The following is a 19,654-nucleotide window of genomic DNA, read 5'->3' on the forward strand; positions in this document are numbered from 1 at the left end:
AATTAGCATGTAAACATATTTACAAGTATACATATATATCTATATTCAAGTTCCTCATCTGTTTTTCTGGGAAGAAATTTTACAATATTCAGTAAACAACAACACAACACTACACAATATAACAAGTTTTAATGCTTTAATTTACTCAAAAGTTCGTATTCCCCTAAAATTCAGATCATTGGGTACGACCTTTATCATGATATTTCATTTCCTTAATAATTGTTTCTTTTTCCGTGTGATGTTTTGGAATCAGAAATTTTCTTCTTAGGGAGATTTTTTCTAATTTTGTCTCAGCATGACTGTAGATTCTCAAAAACTTTTCACTACTTCATACTTCTAAATTCAAATTTGAAATAATAATTCATGAAGCTACAATTTTCATCATTATATAATTTGACATACCTGTGACTTGAAACCTTGATCTATCAAACATTGTGTTTCAAAAATGCCTATTCGGAATACAAAATTCAAGTTTTACGTTCTAAAAACAAATGTATAATGCTTTAATATTTTTTTGTGGGATTGTGAAAATAAATGGACGAGTTTTTTCCCTTTGCTAACAAAATGAAAACTTTGGGACTCTCTGGCACAAAAAACATCTAGTACAGTTTAAAAAAAGCACCTCTCTTGTTATATTGGTATATCATTGAACTGAAAAAGTTTGGCCATGACCTCTGAACTGTTATCACGGTAACCAGCCATGGTAACAGTTACTAACAAGAGAGGTTCAAAGTCCAGTTTTCTTTCAGATCTGTCCACTATAAGATTTGTATCAACAAATTCTATTGACAAAACAACCCAGATAAACATCTGTATTTTTAATACAAACATTCTACATTAATATATGTTTTCAATGATAACTTGAGCACCCTGACTTTCATAAAGACACTCTGCCATCATCAAAAATGTTACAAAACTGATTACTGTAGTGAGTCTGTATTGGTATACTAACTGCTGTGATAGAAACATGCACGAAGATCTTCTGAAAAATATCAAAACATATTAAATACATATCTGAATTATGAGTGTTCACACTATCAGACTAATAAACATTCTTTCAGTAACACCCCCCCCCCCACCTACTTAACACATTTATTTATAAAAATAAATTGAAGCCCTAATAAATCTCAAAATTTCAAAGAATTACCTTTGACATATGCTGTAGTTAGAGAAAGATCTGTGATAAATAATTATGCCTCAATAATCTGAAGACTTTAAAAGAATCTGCATGGCTGATCTGGTACAAATATGTTACCTCATCACTTATTCAATGAATATTTAAATGCAAGAATAAAGTCCATATAAATGTTAAGTGGACAATCATATTTGTAAAGAAAATGTCAAAAGTAAATTTTCCATACTAAAGAACCCTTTATACAAGTAAAAGTATGATGAAAATGTTGCAAAAGAGAGAGAGGAAAAACAGACAGCAATAGAATATTGAATGGAGAAAGGATGTACGTTTTGATGTGGAAAATAATTTCAAATTTTGGTACCAGAAAGGATACTGGGCATTTAAATTATCAGTATATCTCATCAATAGAGACTACCAGAAAGGATACTGGACATTTGAACTATCAGTATATCTCATCAATAGAGACTACCAGAAAGGATACTGGACATTTAAATTATCAGTATATTTCATCAATAGAGACTAAAAGTAATAGAAATATTAAAAATCTCTCAATTTTTCAAATGAAAGTTCTACTAGTTTGTGTAACTTTACAATGATCAACATTTGTTAGCCCCCTAATTATGATATCAGGTAAAACAGGTCCTCAACTTTTACAATTTAGATGTTGCTTGGCAGATTGTATTGTGTTAAACTGATTGATAACAAAACTAGATTTTTTAAGACTAAAAGATAGTCAGCAGTATTTCAATCATAAGTGTGTAAGTCTCTCTTACACGGTCAAAATGTTTACCCGAGTCAAATGCATTTCTAAAAGAATTCATGATTCATTAAAACAAGTGTTTCTTCACACAAAGTCAAAAAAGGAGGTTGACCTTCATCTATCACCTGGAGTATTCTTTGCTCACCATGTAATATGGCAAATTATGACTATAATTCTGCAATTTATCTCATGATCCAAAGAACTCAAAAGAAACTACATTCGATTTCACAACTGTACAACAGTCTCTGAAAGCAGGTTGGTAATGATAGTCTGGCCTTCTCCGTGGAGTATCTTTCGGCCATGCTACTACTGCAGGGGTGAAAACGGAGTTGGTATCAAAATTCTTGACTGCATGTGTCGAATGAGAGGCACTGGAAATTATAAAACAAAATATAATCATCAGACAGAATAAACAGCTCTTTATTAATGCTGATTTTTTGGATCTTATTTTCTATTGAATTAACCATATGGTAACACCAATAGCGAGGAACAAAATACTTAATAATGTCCATCTCATATCTTTGTATCAACCAATACTTCTCCAGAAAAAACAGTTATAACAAGAAGTGTTGAAAGACAGAACAACAAATGTATTAAAGATGTTGCGAGTCAGGACAATTTGAACATCCCACAGTCATAATATTGTGGGCTACTGGGCATAAATTTCCTAGGAATGCATACTTGTCAATGTATTTATCAGTATATCAATATAGATAAAACCATAACTAAAGGCAGTCATTCCCAGTAGATCAGTTTCGACAGTGGATCCATAACATCAAGAAAATATTGTAACAGTCCTTTTTTCTGTAATTATTTCATATCAACGTATACAAACTCAGATGATGCCCGAAAACAAATTCATCCACATGTATTTCTGCTATGTAAAATCACCCACGTCTACACTGTATTTCTGCTATGTAAAATCATCCACGTCTACACTGTATTTCTGCTATGTAAAATCATCCACGTCTACACTGTATTTCTGCTATGTAAAATCTGTATTTCTGCATGGTCTACACTGTATTTCTGCTATGTAAAATCATCCACGTCTACACTGTATTTCTGCTATGTAAAATCATCCAGGTCTACACTGTATTTCTGCTATGTAAAATCATCCACGTCTACACTGTATTTCTGCTATGTAAAATCATCCACGTCTACACTGTATTTCTGCTATGTAAAATCATCCACGTCTACACTGTATTTCTGCTATGTAAAATCACCCACGTCTACACTGTATTTCTGCTATGTAAAATCACCCACGTCTACACTGTATTTCTGCTATGTAAAATCACCCACGTCTACACTGTATTTCTGCTATGTAAAATCACCCACGTCTACACTGTATTTCTGCTATGTAAAATCATCCACATCTACACTGTATTTCTGCTATGTAAAATCATCCTGTATTTCTGCTATGTAAAATCACCCACATCTACACTGTATTTCTGCTATGTAAAATCACCCACGTCTACACTGTATTTCTGCTATGTAAAATCACCCACGTCTACACTGTATTTCTGCTATGTAAAATCATCCACGTCTACACTGTATTTCTGCTATGTAAAATCACCCACGTCTACACTGTATTTCTGCTATGTAAAATCACCCACGTCTACACTGTATTTCTGCTATGTAAAATCACCCACGTCTACACTGTATTTCTGCTATGTAAAATCATCCACATCTACACTGTATTTCTGCTATGTAAAATCATCCTGTATTTCTGCTATGTAAAATCATCCTGTATTTCTGCTATGTAAAATCATCCTGTATTTCTGCTATGTAAAATCGCCTGCATCGTAGTACTATGGTAGTACATATATTTCATAGTCCTGGTGTCAGCCCACCTGAATTACAGGTAACACTTCAACACCTTGACTTTTTATCAGGATTATTATATCTGATTTAAAAACTCACCAGTGTAGGCAACACATTCATCCCAGCCCGGTTTGCTCCAGGCCTGTTCTCTCGTGTCCTTACGTGTCTGTAGATCAGTGTATCCTACAACCCAATCAAATCCTTATATAATTCTTCTGATGTTATGTTTAGCAGTTATTTTCAGTTAAAGATTACAAACAATTAATTTTGTATGTGCCTTTTGCTTTGTAGATTTCCATTCCTGATATTTTCTCAGCTATCATTGAATCAAAGTCAGAAGTAGGGTACTACACTTATTAGTATAAAATGATGTGTTGAAATCAGGCGAATGGATTTCAAGTTTTACTTAAACCGAAAAATAATATTTCATTGTTCCAAACATCAAAAAAATAAAAATAGAATTACAATAAACATTGAAAATACTTCATTTCCAAATTACAGACTGGTGAACTTACTGACTCAAAGGATAAAGAAGTTTAAAATGCTTTTCAGTGCTAATTTTTTTTCTCATCTTTGTAGTTACCACTAATGGCTTAATTTGGAATACTAATTAAAGAAATGTGTTATGGATTAAAATGTGAAACAAGGAATAAACATCGAGCATAAGAAGAAATATCACAATTTACATTGTAACTCTTGATGGTATAATGTTTAAAAATTCCACATACCGTATTCGACCCAATAAGCACCCATGTCCCTATAAGCACCCCCTCCCCCCATCAGATATCTAAAAGTCTAGATTTACTTACCTTTTAGTTACGATCAAGGATTGTTTTAAGTCGGTTTATAAGGAGATGTACTCCAGAAAAACGTAAAAAATATTTATATCTGAGATGGTCTAAGATGGTTTTATTGCATGTAAGAAAACTAGTGATTATATAAATGATCTGTTCAGTAGATTTTTTAGTACTGAATATGTTTCTTTTACATCTAAGATGGTCTCTAATAAGTGCCCCCCTAAATTGCAATTTTTAAGAACCCTGGGCACTTATTGGATCGAATACGGTATTATAAATTGTAACAAAATGGTTCAGCACACAGGTAACCATGGTAAACAATTCACTAACAAGATATGTACTATTTGATAATATAACAGAAGTATCAGTGAAACTGATACAAGCTCCCAGAAAAATTTTAACAAAGGGCAATAACTCTGTAATTAAGTGGTTATGGCTCTGACTTTGGTACAGCACAAGTCACTTTAGTATTATCAATGTACACACCAAGTTTCATTATCCTAGTATAAATGCAAGCAATCTAACCTTGAGATCTGCATACAAACTTTTAACAAAGGGCCATAACTCTGCAATTTGTATTACCAATATATATACCAAGCTTCCTTAACTTTTAGCAAAGTTATGCTCCAATCAAAAAAATAATGAATTGAATGATGAACAGACAAATCAACAACTTTATGCTCCATTGAAAATTTCCAGGAAGGACAAGTACATACATTAAATCATTGTTGTAAATTGAACATTTAATTTTACAGTCCAATTGTCATCTGTACCAAAACCAAAGACAAACTCAACTATACAGCATCTATATACATGTTTGCAGAGAATCTTTTCTAATAAAAAGTCTATAACATTAAATCTTTAAATTTTTAAATATCATTCTGATAAAAATATTAAATTTTAAATATTCTGATAAGCATTCATAATTTTGATTATAATTTTGATAAGGATACATAATTCTAGATATCATTCTGATAGGAAGTCTAAATTTTCAATATCACTTTGATAAGAATACTAAAATGTTCCATAACATAAACCACAAAATTTTCACACTGCAAACTTTAAGAGCAACATGTATACACTGATGTTGTTAAACTAAGAATGTTACAAATTGTACTATTAATATGATATTCACAATTAGCTTAGTCAACATGCATTAAAATTCTTTAGCAAAGAATCAATCTTCAATCATCAAATTCCTAAATCATGTCAATGTACATAGAGAGAGTTTCATCTTGTTTAACGTCCTGTATCCCACTTCCAGAAGTCCTCCCTATATATGCAAGGTGAGTGCATGTGGTGAGTGTGTTGAGTGAGTGTGTTTGGGGGAGATTGCTTTAAGTACAAGGAAATTTATTCCAAATGTCAATATACAATGTGAATGCCTGTAAACATGGCCAATAAATCTACATAAAAGGCCTGAAACAGATTGAAGCATTAATTGAAATCCAAAATACTGTAAATCACTTAGATTTTGTGAATATTGTATTTTGAGAACTTAAGTCGTCCGATATATTTGCAAATACAGTAAAACACGGATATGTTGAAGAGACCAAATGAAATATTTTACTTATTCGATGGTTCGACTTGCAATGTTTCTATGAACAGAGGCATGGTATGGCGCGACAGTATTGAATAATAAATAAATAACAAGAGGCCTAGTGGTTCTTAACGCTCACCTGAAATAAGGAATATTGAATATAAAGGGTACTTATCAAGTGTCATGAAACGAAAAATTGTGACACTGAATATAGTAAGCCAGTGTCAATACATACATACCATCAAAACTGTCATCCTATACTAATAATTCTTATAAAGTTATTTCCATTGGGACGCTACCAATGTTATGATCAACAAAAAACCAATGGACCTCAATGGTTACCTGACTACAAAAACTTTCAGTAGGGTTATTTTTTCTACTTTGAATGAAATTTTACAAAGAAGCTGTTTTCCATGATACATATGGTAGTTTTGGTGAGGAGTAGGTAACTGTAACAAGTGTTACCTATTTTCTGACAGTGAAGTTGGAGCTTCTGAATTTAAGAAATGATTCCCCACTCTGATGTTTCAGACCAAATCTGGTTGAAATCCATTGAAGCATTAAAAAGGAGTAGCATTTTGAAGTAAAGTATTGTCTTATTTTCCGTTTTGGGGCTCAGCCCTTAGGTTCCTAGGGGTCAAATCAAATTTCTACAATTAAGGAATAATTGCTAACCCTTGCTGATGGAGCAAGCCAAAGCTTGTTGATATCCACTCAGGGAGAAAGGAGGTATTTTAGCACCTCCCTCTTTTGGGCCCCATCCTCAACCCCTAGAGGTTGAATCAACATTCTCATTTTCAGAAATGATAACCCTCACCCAGTGATGCATCAGACCAAATTTGTTTAAAATCCATCAAGGTATGAAAGAGGAGTAGGATTTTAAAGAAAAAGTTTACCCATGACTCGCTGCCCACAACGACGGACAAAGCACGATGACTATAAATGCGATACAGTCGTCATTGAATTGCAGCACATGTGTAGATATGAACTCGCTTTAAAACACATAACTTAATGAAATTGATAGCTAAAGTAATATCAGTATTGTATTCACATTTCTATCTATAAGAGTAACAAGTCCCGTCAACAATATTTGAAAATAAAACTCAATAAATAAAAACTCATGAACATTCTACAGTGATATAACATTGATAGCACTGAGGTCGGTTACCAAAGGTGAAGGCCATGGCAACAACATTGAAGCGTAACTTTAAATCTACAAGTACAGCACTGTAAGAGTGTCACCGTAAAATAGAATAAAATAAATCTTGCACTTTGTACATGTACATCAGTATAAGTATTGAAAACCAGAAACAAGTGTGTCAATGGCAAACTAGTACTACCATCAATCTGCATCGATTTTCATTTTGTTTCTACCAGCCATGTGCATAGAAAAAAAATTAGATTTATGGATAACAGACTATGATGTATTCTAAGTTTGGTTGCCTAATTCTGTATAAATTCTCACTTTCAACTGTGCACCTGTGTCAACATAGGGATTAATATTCAATCAAAAACAACAAAAGGGCTTGTTAACACAGAAATGGCTGCCTGATCACAATCAAGTCATTTAGATCCAAGCCAGAAAATTTGTACATGAGACAAGGTGACGCCTGCATGTTCCGACACAAAAAAGGAAATTTTTGTGGTAGAATTTAGAAGGGAAGGACCACAAAATATATTCAACACAAACACAGTATTCGACTAAACAGTGTTCAAATCATCTGTGTTTAATTTACTAAGATAAAGAAGAGAAAATTTTATGACCAAACAAAACACTTGACTTATCCAATGTATTTGACTCAAGTGTGTTTGACACAAGTGATTGTTTCTGTATATGATTTCACATTGATCTAGAAATTACGTTGACTGAACAAAGGATGGACCATCAGATGTATGGACTCAGATACTGAAACAACACGGAAATAATCGTGAGGGATTAGAATTGGGGTTGATTCTCTGTACATATTAATGTGAAAATAAATCCAAAATAAAATACAAGTAATTTAAAGAATTCAAAAAACCTTCAAATTCAAATTTCATTTTTTTTATCAAATTTAAAACATAATTTCAAAAATTTGTGAAAGATTAATGTTAATATGATAGGTTATAACAAAACTAAAACTGTTAATTTTACTGAAGACTAAATCATATTTCAGGATGTATAAACACTTTCTAACTAAGGGAAATAACTACACACAAATCTACATACATCCATTACATATGTATCACTTTAATTATAATATCCGTTGGTCCTGATGAAGCCCACATGCTTCGTATGAAACCGGTAGACATATAGTAATAATACACTACTCTTTATCATCCTGAACTTGTTGTGATTGATTTTCATCTTTTAGTTCTGACTTTAATTACAAAATGTGAAGACTATGATCGAGTTGATATAAAAGACTGTAAAATTATATTCAATGACCATTTAACTGCAAAATACAATACATCATAACAGACTATCAAAAAATTAGTTTTGTACTAAAAATATCAGGCCTGACTTCTGCAAATACTTTGGTTCCATCTTCAACGATATAACTCTATGTGATTTCTTTCAATCCCTGTTCTTTATATGAAGACACATCTCATTAACCAAGCATTTCAGATTTCAGATAAATGTCTTCTTTGGCAAAAGAACTATTAAGATGGATTATAATTGAATATAAATATGAACTTTTTTTATTATTTTACAACAATTGCGAAGCAAGTTATCAGCTCATATCAGTCATTCTTGTAGGCCTGGATTGAAGCGCGCAAGAAATCTTATTGGGGGAGGAAACTGGAGTACCCAGAGAAAACCCATGTGGTCGGGCAAGTTATCCTATACCTTTTAACATCCGTTCTGGGAATCCAACCCAAAATGGCTAGGCTAAAGGCGAGTGCACTACCACTGTGCCACTCAACCTTCCATTGGTTCCAAGATGGATTAAAAAGAAAAAAAAAACAAAAACAAAAACAAAACAAAAAAACCCTGTTGCTGTTCCTCAGAAATAAAAATGTACTTATGTTATAATTTGCTGCAATTCAGATTTAAAATTTCTATATAAGGGGAAATTTACAGGTGGCCTGATTCAGAAGGTTTGAAATATTTGGTTGTATCACACCGTTATGTATAATTTGAATTGTTGACAAGATGACATACCCCATACATGATGTACCACATATTGTTCTCCTAAATGGGTGAATAAACCAGCAACCGCCTCATTGTTTGAGCGTCGATTCTCTATCCCGCGAGCCCTTTATAATAAAACATACACAGACAACACCTTCATTATGTACTTATAATACACATCAATGATAAACTAGTCAGCCAGCTCCCTTATACCTTATACCTGAAAAGCAAACCTAATAATATAATATTAGTTATATTTCAAGGTTTCCTCATGCCTTCTCTGAAGTTATCAAGACACAGATTTAAGTAGTTGTAAGGGAGACGGGAAAACCACAACCATTTTGTAAGATTGTTTTTAGTGGAGGCCACAAACATAAATGAGTTGTTTCTGCTTTCATTTCTTTTAAATGTAATTTGTGTTGGATACTAAGATAACTTTTTACTTCATAGAAGATTTTCAGAAATTTTTCTTTATCAAAATTCTTATTAAAAGTCTCATTCATATCGTAAACCATGTTTCTTTTGAGACTTAAAAATCTTTCGCGATTCCAGAAAGTCCATAACAATCCATACTAGCTCTGGCAATTTCTTCTCCGCCTGCCAAATTTGCGTAAGTATATCACACCCAAAAGAAATATTCATATGCAACAATTTTATCTGAAAACTTGCTACCTCATGAAATAGCTACTTAACCAATCTTAGACAAACTCTCTGAGACGAAGGTCTTAAAATCAAAGAAGAAATAAAGAAAACAAAGCAGAAACTACTATTTTGTTTCAGGAGGCCAAAAATTGTAAGGATTAAACTTTCCTTTACAAAACACAGCAACAAACACTAAAACTTAAGGAATGTGCATAATTTCAGTAATTTTTCCCCTTTCTCTACAAGTGCCTTTACAGTAAAGAGTAATAGCAATGAGGACTTTTTGCTACTCTGAAATTACAATGTAAGGGGTTTTTGTTTCTCTGAAAGTTGCAATGTAAGATAACTTATATTAATCATTAGGCAATAAACCTGTGTCTAGTAATAAGCCCACCCTTGACTTCCATACATTAAAATTTAGCTACTTTCCAACAAAAAGGGGAATAAAATCACTGAAATTCTGCATGTTAAGGCAGAGGAGCAGCTAGGTGACAGGCAGTATCTAAAGTCAGTAGATAGTGTTAGATAACCGTAGCGCAGTGTTCAGGCAGGTATGGCAGGTGACAGGAGTGCCTGTCAACGCTGTGCTCCGGCAGGAATATAATGCCTTCCAAAACTTACCCCATATATGCTGAACGGTATTCAGTTCACCCATTTGTGAAAATAGGCCACACACTGGTTCATCTGCTCGTGATTTTATACCACGAGCCCTTTAAAAATTCACATAACTTGTCAGTAATCCTTATAATTTGGTCAGAACTAAGAATTCATATTTGAGCTTTGTATTTTATACTGATTTTTACCATGTAACGATTATATTAAACTCGTAATATTCAAAAATGTCAATGAAGGCAAAACATGAATTCTTAAAAATAATTCCTAATTTTTGTAAATGAGTTCAAACCATATCACAATTATTAAGTCATTATTTCTAAAGGGCTATGGAATTCATGGTTTCTTTGGATTAAACTCTTTTGGAAAGCAAATTTATTTGAAAGTTTATTAGCAGTATGTCCCCTTAAAATATTAATCACAACATACTTCTAACTTCATCTTTCAATTTTATCCTCAAAAATATTGACCTTTAAGCACATTTTAAAGCATAAAGCAATATTTCTACAAGTCCCTTCCATCAATTACTGCCACATGAACAAATACAGACATTATAATCAAGTTTTATAGTAAAGAAATATACAAGTTTACTTGAATCTGAAATTTATGTTGACCTTCTGTAAAGATTTCATATTTTTCACATGCTGCATGTTTATTTGTTAAGAATTTTGTTTAATATATAAATACTGATGACCATCACACACTATTTGTAAGCAAAGAAAGGCCAACTGACCACACAGAGCACAGATTCAGGGATATCATGGTGGATCAACCCTGTCATTAGCTATAGCAGTTATTACAGGCCAATCGTGACTTATAAGCAGCAATCCACTTCAAATATCTAGCAGATAGAGTAAGTAAAATAACTCTGTCAGTAACAGTAACCTTTTCTGATCTTTTTTATTTCTTTTTTGTTTTTTTGTTTCTTAATAAATAATGTAATTCATATTTTGTAAACACTGATAGAAGTTACCCTGTTCTATAAAAAACTTGTTTGAGATGTGGATGGAATGCAATACTACATTATATATAATTCCATTGTTTAAAGTCTAGAGGACACACGAATTGAACAAAAATAAAAACAACAGGAAGAATGGTGAAGTAATTGTGTATAAAATGCTAGTTAAGTGCTATCCTTAGTGGTACTTTCTAAAAATATGATTTTAAAGGAGGAGTATTAAACCAAAGCATTCAGCCAAAGAATCAGGATTATTGTCAGTTTTTTATTGACACTTCATGACTAGCACAGAGAAAACCTCACTTTTGTGAGGAGAAGAAAAACAGAATTGAACAAATCGGAAAAAAAAATTAATCAGCTCTTAAACTTCAACAATTTTATAATCCCATACAAAAGTGTACCTAGAAACCTCAACCTTTCATTAAGAATACAGTAATGAAGACAGAAAATTAAACATTCACAATTTAAATGAGATTCACAAAAAAATTCAAAGTACATGTATCATTATATTTTAAAACATTGCCTCATTGTATATTTTATTTTAAACAGCCAATGATGATTTTTTTTCAAAAATTCAACTCATAAATGACACTTTGGAGAGGATTTCTACCAGTTTACAGTATTTTTCAACATTTTCTTTTTTTCTGTAATTAGTTAATATTTTAAAAAGTACTTGTTGAAGCAACATGTAGAAGTTATTTCGAACTTTGCTTTAAAAGAAGATATACATACCAGTTGTTTCCCCACTCAATCATAGTACCAGGCTGTAAACCAAATCACAAGCGATCAAATATGGAACTTTCTATCAATCCAAATCTTTGACAAATCAAACCATCAATGTTAAAATGGCATTATCTTGCTTTCTTTTTCCATATTTTTTCTTTTTCCTTTCAATTTTTTTTCAAAATTTAGAATTTGGAGATAAAAAATTGCTTATTAACCTTGAAGCATTTATTTATAAACCTACAATTATAAAATTTTTGAAGAAATGTACCCATTTATGCAAACCAGTATTCATGATGTCAATAATACCATCCAAATGTGGTTGTAGCAGCTGGGTTTAATTAGGAACAAAGCATTTTTATCAGTAGAACAGCACAGTACAAGTAGATAACACATTCTGGAGCTCTAAAACTGTTACCAGTGTACAATATCATCTGAATCCGTCCCTGTATAAATACCTTTAACGTGTAACTCCTCATCTCGTAGATATTGCTGCCACTTCGTGCGGTTGGCTCTGGCCAGAAACTGAAAGGTAGCAAAATTTGGTTTTTCCTTGATCTCAACATTTTGTTTCTTCGGAGACGGTAATCAATGAAATCCTGAAAGAGATATCCAGTACCAAATATGTATTTCATTGCAGCTGCCATATGAAAAGATTCGTACAATTTAACTCTAATGTGAAAATTAATATCTCATTCTCAGTACCTATTATGTAACAGTATCTTTCAAATGCTTTCCTCCACATTCTCTCAATATATGCTAGTGTAAGTTCCATTTATATACACTAATGTAGAAATAACTAGTGCAAACTGCCATCATACACTCAACTATTGGGAACTTGATCCTATTAGCAAAATGTCGGATCATTGAGACTTAGGACCAAGTAGTGTAATTCCTAGTGGCAGGAAGGACATCTTTAGCTCACCTGCTCTGAAGGCCCACTGAGCTTACCACAGGCATGTGTCGTCCGTTTGTCAACTTTTTCTACAAATCATTACTAGTCATGAATGATGGAGTGGATTTTGACCAAATTTTCTTGATGAAAGGGGGCAAACTTGGAATAAACCATTGGTCTCAGCCCCCTGGGAATAAAGAGCCAAATTAAGGAAGTAATACAAATTCTTTAAAATCCTACTTCTGTAGGAATGCTTGGATTTTGCCCAAATTTTGTCTGAAACATTTTTGAGTGAAGAAGAATCAGTATCGTAAAAACTTGGGTCTCTACCCCCCGGACCACAGAGATGGGGCCAAATAAATTAAATATAGCAAATTGTTTCAAATCCTACTTCTTCTGTGGGAATCACAGGGTTTACCAAAAGCATTCTTTTATGAAGAGGAATCAATTTTGTTGACTTTGGATTTCTGCCTTCTGGGGTGGGAGGGTCTGAGCAGAGGAAATGGAACATTATTCCTATATGAAAGACTGGATTTTTCCCAAATATGATCTGAAGCATTGTCAGGTGGAGGGGAATCAAGTTTGAATAAATGATGGGTCTCAACACCCTGGGGCAGTAGGGCTAGGACCCACTGTTGAGGAAATAGACCAAATTCTTTACAATCCTTCTTCTGTAAGAATGGGTTGGGGTACAATGGGAAAATAGTTAAGTTGTGTGATGTGTGCTTGGCTATTCAGAATTCCTTTTCCTTCAGTTTTGATGAAGCTATTTCAGCCAAGCAAAGCCAGGTGAGGAATACAGGTCCTTTTGACTTCTTCATTAACTCTTTCTATTACACAAATTTTTTATTTTTCTTTCTTCATAAAATAGAAATGTTAAATCTTGGACTCAGATACAACTGTATACAAATGGTGAAAACTGATACTGACAGATGCTTATTTCAATACCATGAACCGAAAATATGAGAAACACAATAGTAAACAAATTTATTTTACTTTGTCTTTTCTGTAAATTTCTGTTGCCTTGTTCAGGACCGGATATCCTCCAGGATACTGCCAAATATGGACTGGAAGAAAAAACAAATGTTAACTCAAATCCATCAAGTCTGATATACTGTAAACAGACACCTCTTTTGATTCAACAACTCCTAATTGTGATTCAGCAATACAGAATAAGGAATTTTGTCTTCTAAAAAACAAATCATCAGCTCATGAGCGTTGGTCCGAATTGAAGTATGTGGAGGGGTCTTACTGTAGGAGGAAACTGAAGTACTCAGGAAAGCCAATTCGGTCTGCCAAGTGACCCAAAAGCTTTCCACATCTGTTTGAGGAATTACACCCAGACTGCTGCACCATCCCTTAAACATGTTTTTTTTTTTTTTAAATTCTTGTGTCATAAAAATGCTTACTTGACTTATTCACTACAAAATTAATGTTTTAAGAATTAGTTTCTTGTTAGAAGCAAACCTAAATGGCAAATAACATTCTTTTTGTAAATATCACATCACATTTTTTTCTTTGTGAGACTAAATCATTTGTATTCTAAAGGATTTCTGTCTCAATTATCAAAGAGTTTTAAGCAAAACATGTGTTCCATGTCAAGATATTTTCTATGTTTTGTTTTCAGCCATAGAATACCTTAAACCATTTTTCTATTTTAAGAATTGACAACTAAGAGCATGTTAATACAATTAATGAAATCTTGCAATTCACATTAAGAATAAAAAAATGTTGACAAAATCACAAAATTTGTGCCTGGCTGCACAAACCTACTTGCTTCGTCCTGATCGCCTATCTCGACTGTGAAGCTACCGATTAGTTTTGCGCCTGTGCCTTTATCGTGCATCAACTGTTGAAATGACTGACTGAAAAAATATGTGCAATGACTAAAGTTAAGTACATCATACATATAATATTCTGTACCAATAACATGAATGCAATTATCAAATTGATCAAAGTTACATTCTCAGGATGGATGAGAAGCAAAATCTTGAGCAAAACTTTCATTGAATAGGATATAACAATAACAACATACCTTATCATAATTCATTGGAACCTTCTAATTATACTTACAACTGTTTTAAGTACTCCTCCATATTCTCTGGCTTAACAGCATGGACTGAAAATAAAAAAATGTTTTTCAAGGAAAACCTACATTTAAGGACAATAATAGAACAAGTTTTACAAATCTTTAAATATCTTGTTGGCCTAGAGGAAACTCTTTAAAGGAGGAAAACTGGAGTTTCATTACTACAAAATGTATATAATAGGTGATTAAGAAACCACTGCACCAACATACAGGATTACAACCATGTTTTGTAACATTATCTTTTTTTCCATCATGGCAACAGGTCAACTGAACTGATGTGTCAAAAGTTCAACAGATTTTGAAAGAAGCTGTTGTTCTTCAAAAGCTGTGTTTATCTTTACTTACATTAGACAACATAAGTTTTATAACCTTATTCTCAAACAATATTTCTTACTACCAAGTTTTTCTTGGTGACAGTATTTACGCAACATTGTTTATTCAATGAAATACATTATGGTTAATGTTTGCTCTTGTTTTCAAACCTACACTGCATTTCATACACCGTTTCCTTGTTGGATAGAAGACTGGAGTGGGACTCCTTGCTGGCAGGCAGGGTTCTCACAGGAAGGATGTTTTTCAGCCATCCTTTTGAGTTTGAGTCTGAGTCAGTCTGCAGGGTGTGAGAGGTACTTAGGCATCTGAAAGAAACAGCATGCTTCCTGATTTGTATAACTCTTCTCAAGCAACATTATCATAAAACACAGGAAAAAATGACAGAATGGCAATGTTCTCTTGAATTAATTTATAACAGCAAAATCAAGTCTTTTTAACTTTCTTTATCAACTGCCAACTTTTTTAAATCTGCCATCTTTTTAAATCTTGGTGAAGACACTGACCAGTACAATAAATTTGTGGGTTGATTAAACTTCCTTGTCCAGTGGGGTAAGGATGAAAAATGCAATACTTTGAACGAAAAACCCAATCCTTTTAAAAATCTACATTATAAGCAGAAAAGATCCATACAAGTAATGAAAAAGATAGAGTTAGAAGTGCATAGATATCCTTCAGTCAATATGATAATGATCTATAGTTTATGCAAATTTATAACATATTCCCTGAGAATGAAGAATATCAATACTAACTAGTTGTACCATTTGCAGTGTTAAGTATGAAATCAGATGGAGAATAATTTTATCATTATCCTGTTTTCCGTATAAATAATTGATATCTCCAAAATGGAATAAAGTGATATATCGATATGGAATGACATATAATCTCTAGTGACTGGTCATGCTGATTATATATATATTATATGCAGGTTTAAGACATACAGTCATGATAAGATCTGCATATGATCGTTATGGTGGATGAGTGTGATTGGAGAGGTAATAACTGATCATGCCCAGTCAAGTGTGACTCTGAAATCTGCGCATTTTTCAGCAGTTTGAATATTTGGTGTTCACAGAGATGGGTTGAGACTTCAACATGGATGATCAGTTATCATAACTGGCTAGTAACCAATCAATTACTTGTTTGTTTATCCATTTAACTGTTTTGTTTTTCTTTTAAATTATTTTACACGGTAGTGACCAGTAACATTTCATCAGTTTATAGCTTGTTTGAGCACTGTATCAAGTCTCAAAAACAAAGAGTTAAGCAGATGAGTCCTACTGATACTAGAAGTTCCAGGGCTCTCACACCCCATTTTGGGACTAGGGCCTGAGGCCCTTAAAATTGGGGAAAATAATGGTGTTTTCCTTAGAATTGGGAGAACTTGGGGTCTAAATTGGGAAAAAAAGATATTATTTTGCATTGGGAATGGGGCCGAATATTGGCCCCAAATCTGGCAGATCGAGAGCCCTGAGTTCAGGGCAGATATGGTTACCTATCTAGCCTTAGCTGGTGGGGATTTCTCTAGTCTGGTGGTAGAGAGTCCGGCTAGAGACCAAAGCGTCACTATAGCCTCACCAGATAATTAGTATTGGTAGAGATGAAAACCAGAGAAAATACAACCTGTAGGACGAATTCAAACCGCAGCAGCCAAGAGCTGTGTTTACAGGACTCCTTCCAATTACATCTGTACGTATTAATTATTGCATCAAAATCCAAGAAGATCTACAAACATGTTCATCTCTGAGTCAAAATATGAACCAATCACGCTTTTATTGTCCAGATGTAGTAATGTTATGTTGACATATTATTTTAATATATGTGCTATATACATTTGTTATTGTTTTAATATTATCGTTAGGCATTCGCGTGTCAGAACCGGATGTCAGCCTTTCGTATTATTTGGTACGTGGCGCATTGCGACATGGATTTTAGCACGTGCACGAGTATGGCATGTGAAAGTGACAGTGGAGCGAGAGATGGATGTGAAGTTTGTATTTGTAAACCAGTTTGTCCAGTCTGTCTTATCTATTATTAGTATATTTACGGGGGATATTGGGTGATCTAGGAGCGCACTGGTCATTTTAGGCAGAGCGGCCGATGCGGCAACTCCAACAAGTTACATAATTGCTATTTGTGGGACACTAGCTGTAGGAGTAATGTAAGTACCCGATACTTAGTATGTAACGATAAGTATAATTTAATATAGTATCTATTTAATAACATATTTAATTTACGTAATAGTTTTGTTTCGAGTAAAAGTAAATGTTTTCGGTATCAAGTAAATTCAAATATTGGGTGTGGTCAATTTACATTTTGTAATACGCGTAAAGGTCTATAGTTTTAAAGAAGAAGACTTTGATGTGAGTAATTCGTAGTAATATATGTTGTATCTGTTGCAGGTTTTTTTTTATTACTCTTTGTGAAAATAAAAGCTTAAACAAACCCTCAGAGTTGTGGTTTTGGTATGCAAAGAAGCATGACTACTACACAGATACAATCAATAATGACTCCTCAATGGGTTTCAGTTCAATGGAAAATGAGTCGATAAATCCTTGCTTGTGATTGTACACATGCAGAATTATCACAAGAATGTATAAAGTAGACTCAATTTACAAGACAGATATAACATGATATAAGAAAAAACACATATAGGGTATTAGCTGTCCAAACATTTAAACATGTTCATCATGATATCCTATGATGTAATCTAAAGCCTCTTATGGTGTATCTATGTTTGCTGACCACAACATATCTTTCACACTCTTGATCATTTTCTTGTCCATGCTTAGTGAATTTAAGCATATTACCTGAATTCATCATAAAAAGCTAACTCCACACTAGTCATTGTTGTTTCATATTTAAGTTTTCACAAACTTTTCTATTAATTTATTGTTACTGTGTAAATAATTTTCTATCAAAAATAAAGCACATTTCAATCATCTATTTGATAAATCAGGTCAGAAACTTGATTTTTAAAGTCCACAGTGGCAGGACTACTGAAAATGAAACTTAAGATAAAAGCTCAAGGTTTTAGAACTATGTTGGGAATCAGTTACTCCTTCATTTGATTATCTATTTGAAAGTATGGACGAAGGGAGATAAATCAATCTATGTTGATGATATGACTTTTACTTCCAAAAAGAATAGAAGCGGTGTGATATCTCCATGAAATAGTTCCAAGTTGTCATTTAAAACACAGCATCTTATAACATTTTAGCTTTTTTTTTAAAATATTGATTGATGATATATCATAAAATTACATCACCGAATACTTCATGAACTAATTTCCAAACATATTTTACATCCTTCCTGCATAGGTATATGTGCATTGTCTGGTATTTTTGTGGTGTAAAATTCGGTCAAGGCTATAATTAAATAGCCTAGCAAGCTAGTAGCTGATCTGTGTGATAGCTATAAGACGCACGGCGTTTTAAAAACAGTAAGTGTAGTTTAAATGTACTACTACTGCAGATTTATATACATTGCACAAGACGTCAACCACAACTTCACAATCAGATTTCTTGTGGAAGTACTAGTTCAGTTCCACTACACACGTCTTTATTGTAATCGCTTTGTGTTATCCAGTCTATTGAAATAAAGAACATCGACGCTTTTACAGTAGGAAAGTAAACAAACAGCGTCGACCTCGGGGTGAACTAGGGTCATCACCTTCTTAACGAAATTTACTACCGAACAAATACCTTTACAACAGTACAACTGCAAATATCGGCTCAACATTTTAGACGGAGTGCTGCACGATTCTCTAGCTTTCCGCCTAGACATTCAATCAAACGTGAAAAAAATACTTTAGGATTGACATTGACTGGCCTTGAAAAACGAAAGTAAATGTGGTAGATTGTTAACGTCGTCTGCAATATAGGAAATTAAAAACGCAAGATGTATCACTGGCGAGTTAACACCATTAATGCATAATAAATATATGTTATTTCATTTACCTGGAGTGGTGTACTTGACCGAAATTCAGCACGCGACATGACAATGCCGAGTTCCGAGAAAATAACTGCCTTGCCACGGTTCCAGCCATCTTGGTCAACTCCATGTTGCTAGAGCCTCTATTTCATACCGGAAGCTGTCAATGTCAACTGTGAATAAAGAGTCCTTATTTTGTCAGATAAAAATAATGAACGTCAAATAATTTATTCTTAATTATTGATTTATTGAGTATTGAGGTATAGAGTTGAATTACCTAAATTAATTCATTTATTAATTTATA

General features: G+C 33.2%; 1 protein-coding gene across 1 annotated transcript; it reads right to left on the minus strand.

Annotated features, from left to right (window-relative positions):
• Positions 1-114: 114 nt before the first annotated feature.
• LOC132552563 (protein NipSnap-like) lies at positions 115-19,480 on the minus strand. The gene is made up of 10 exons (XM_060216744.1): positions 19,377-19,480; positions 15,574-15,725; positions 15,072-15,117; positions 14,772-14,863; positions 13,995-14,065; positions 12,562-12,702; positions 12,113-12,144; positions 10,432-10,520; positions 3,816-3,899; positions 115-2,266 (listed from the first exon to the last, which is right to left on the minus strand). The coding sequence occupies exons 1-10, from the start codon at positions 19,478-19,480 to the stop codon at positions 2,202-2,204; spliced, it is 876 nt and encodes a 291-aa protein (XP_060072727.1). The 3' UTR covers positions 115-2,201.
• Between the last annotated feature and the right edge of the window lie 174 nt (positions 19,481-19,654).

This window comes from Ylistrum balloti, unplaced genomic scaffold, assembly GCF_031769215.1.
Source record: "Ylistrum balloti isolate Yb309-2 unplaced genomic scaffold, AGI_CSIRO_Ybal_v1 Utg370258, whole genome shotgun sequence".
NCBI classification, from domain to species: domain Eukaryota; kingdom Metazoa; phylum Mollusca; class Bivalvia; order Pectinida; family Pectinidae; genus Ylistrum; species Ylistrum balloti.

Excerpts from the sequence above, each read along its gene's own strand:
- LOC132552563 (XM_060216744.1), bottom strand. The coding sequence starts at position 19,480 with ATGGAGTTGACCAAGATGGCTGGAACCGTGGCAAGGCAGTTATTTTCT. Across the intron at positions 10,521-12,112 it reads ATTGAGTGGGGAAACAACTG|GGCTCGTGGTATAAAATCAC; the intron begins GTATGTATATCT and ends GAATTTTTAAAG. Across the intron at positions 2,267-3,815 it reads TGAATGTGTTGCCTACACTG|TGCCTCTCATTCGACACATG; the intron begins GTGAGTTTTTAA and ends TATAATTTCCAG.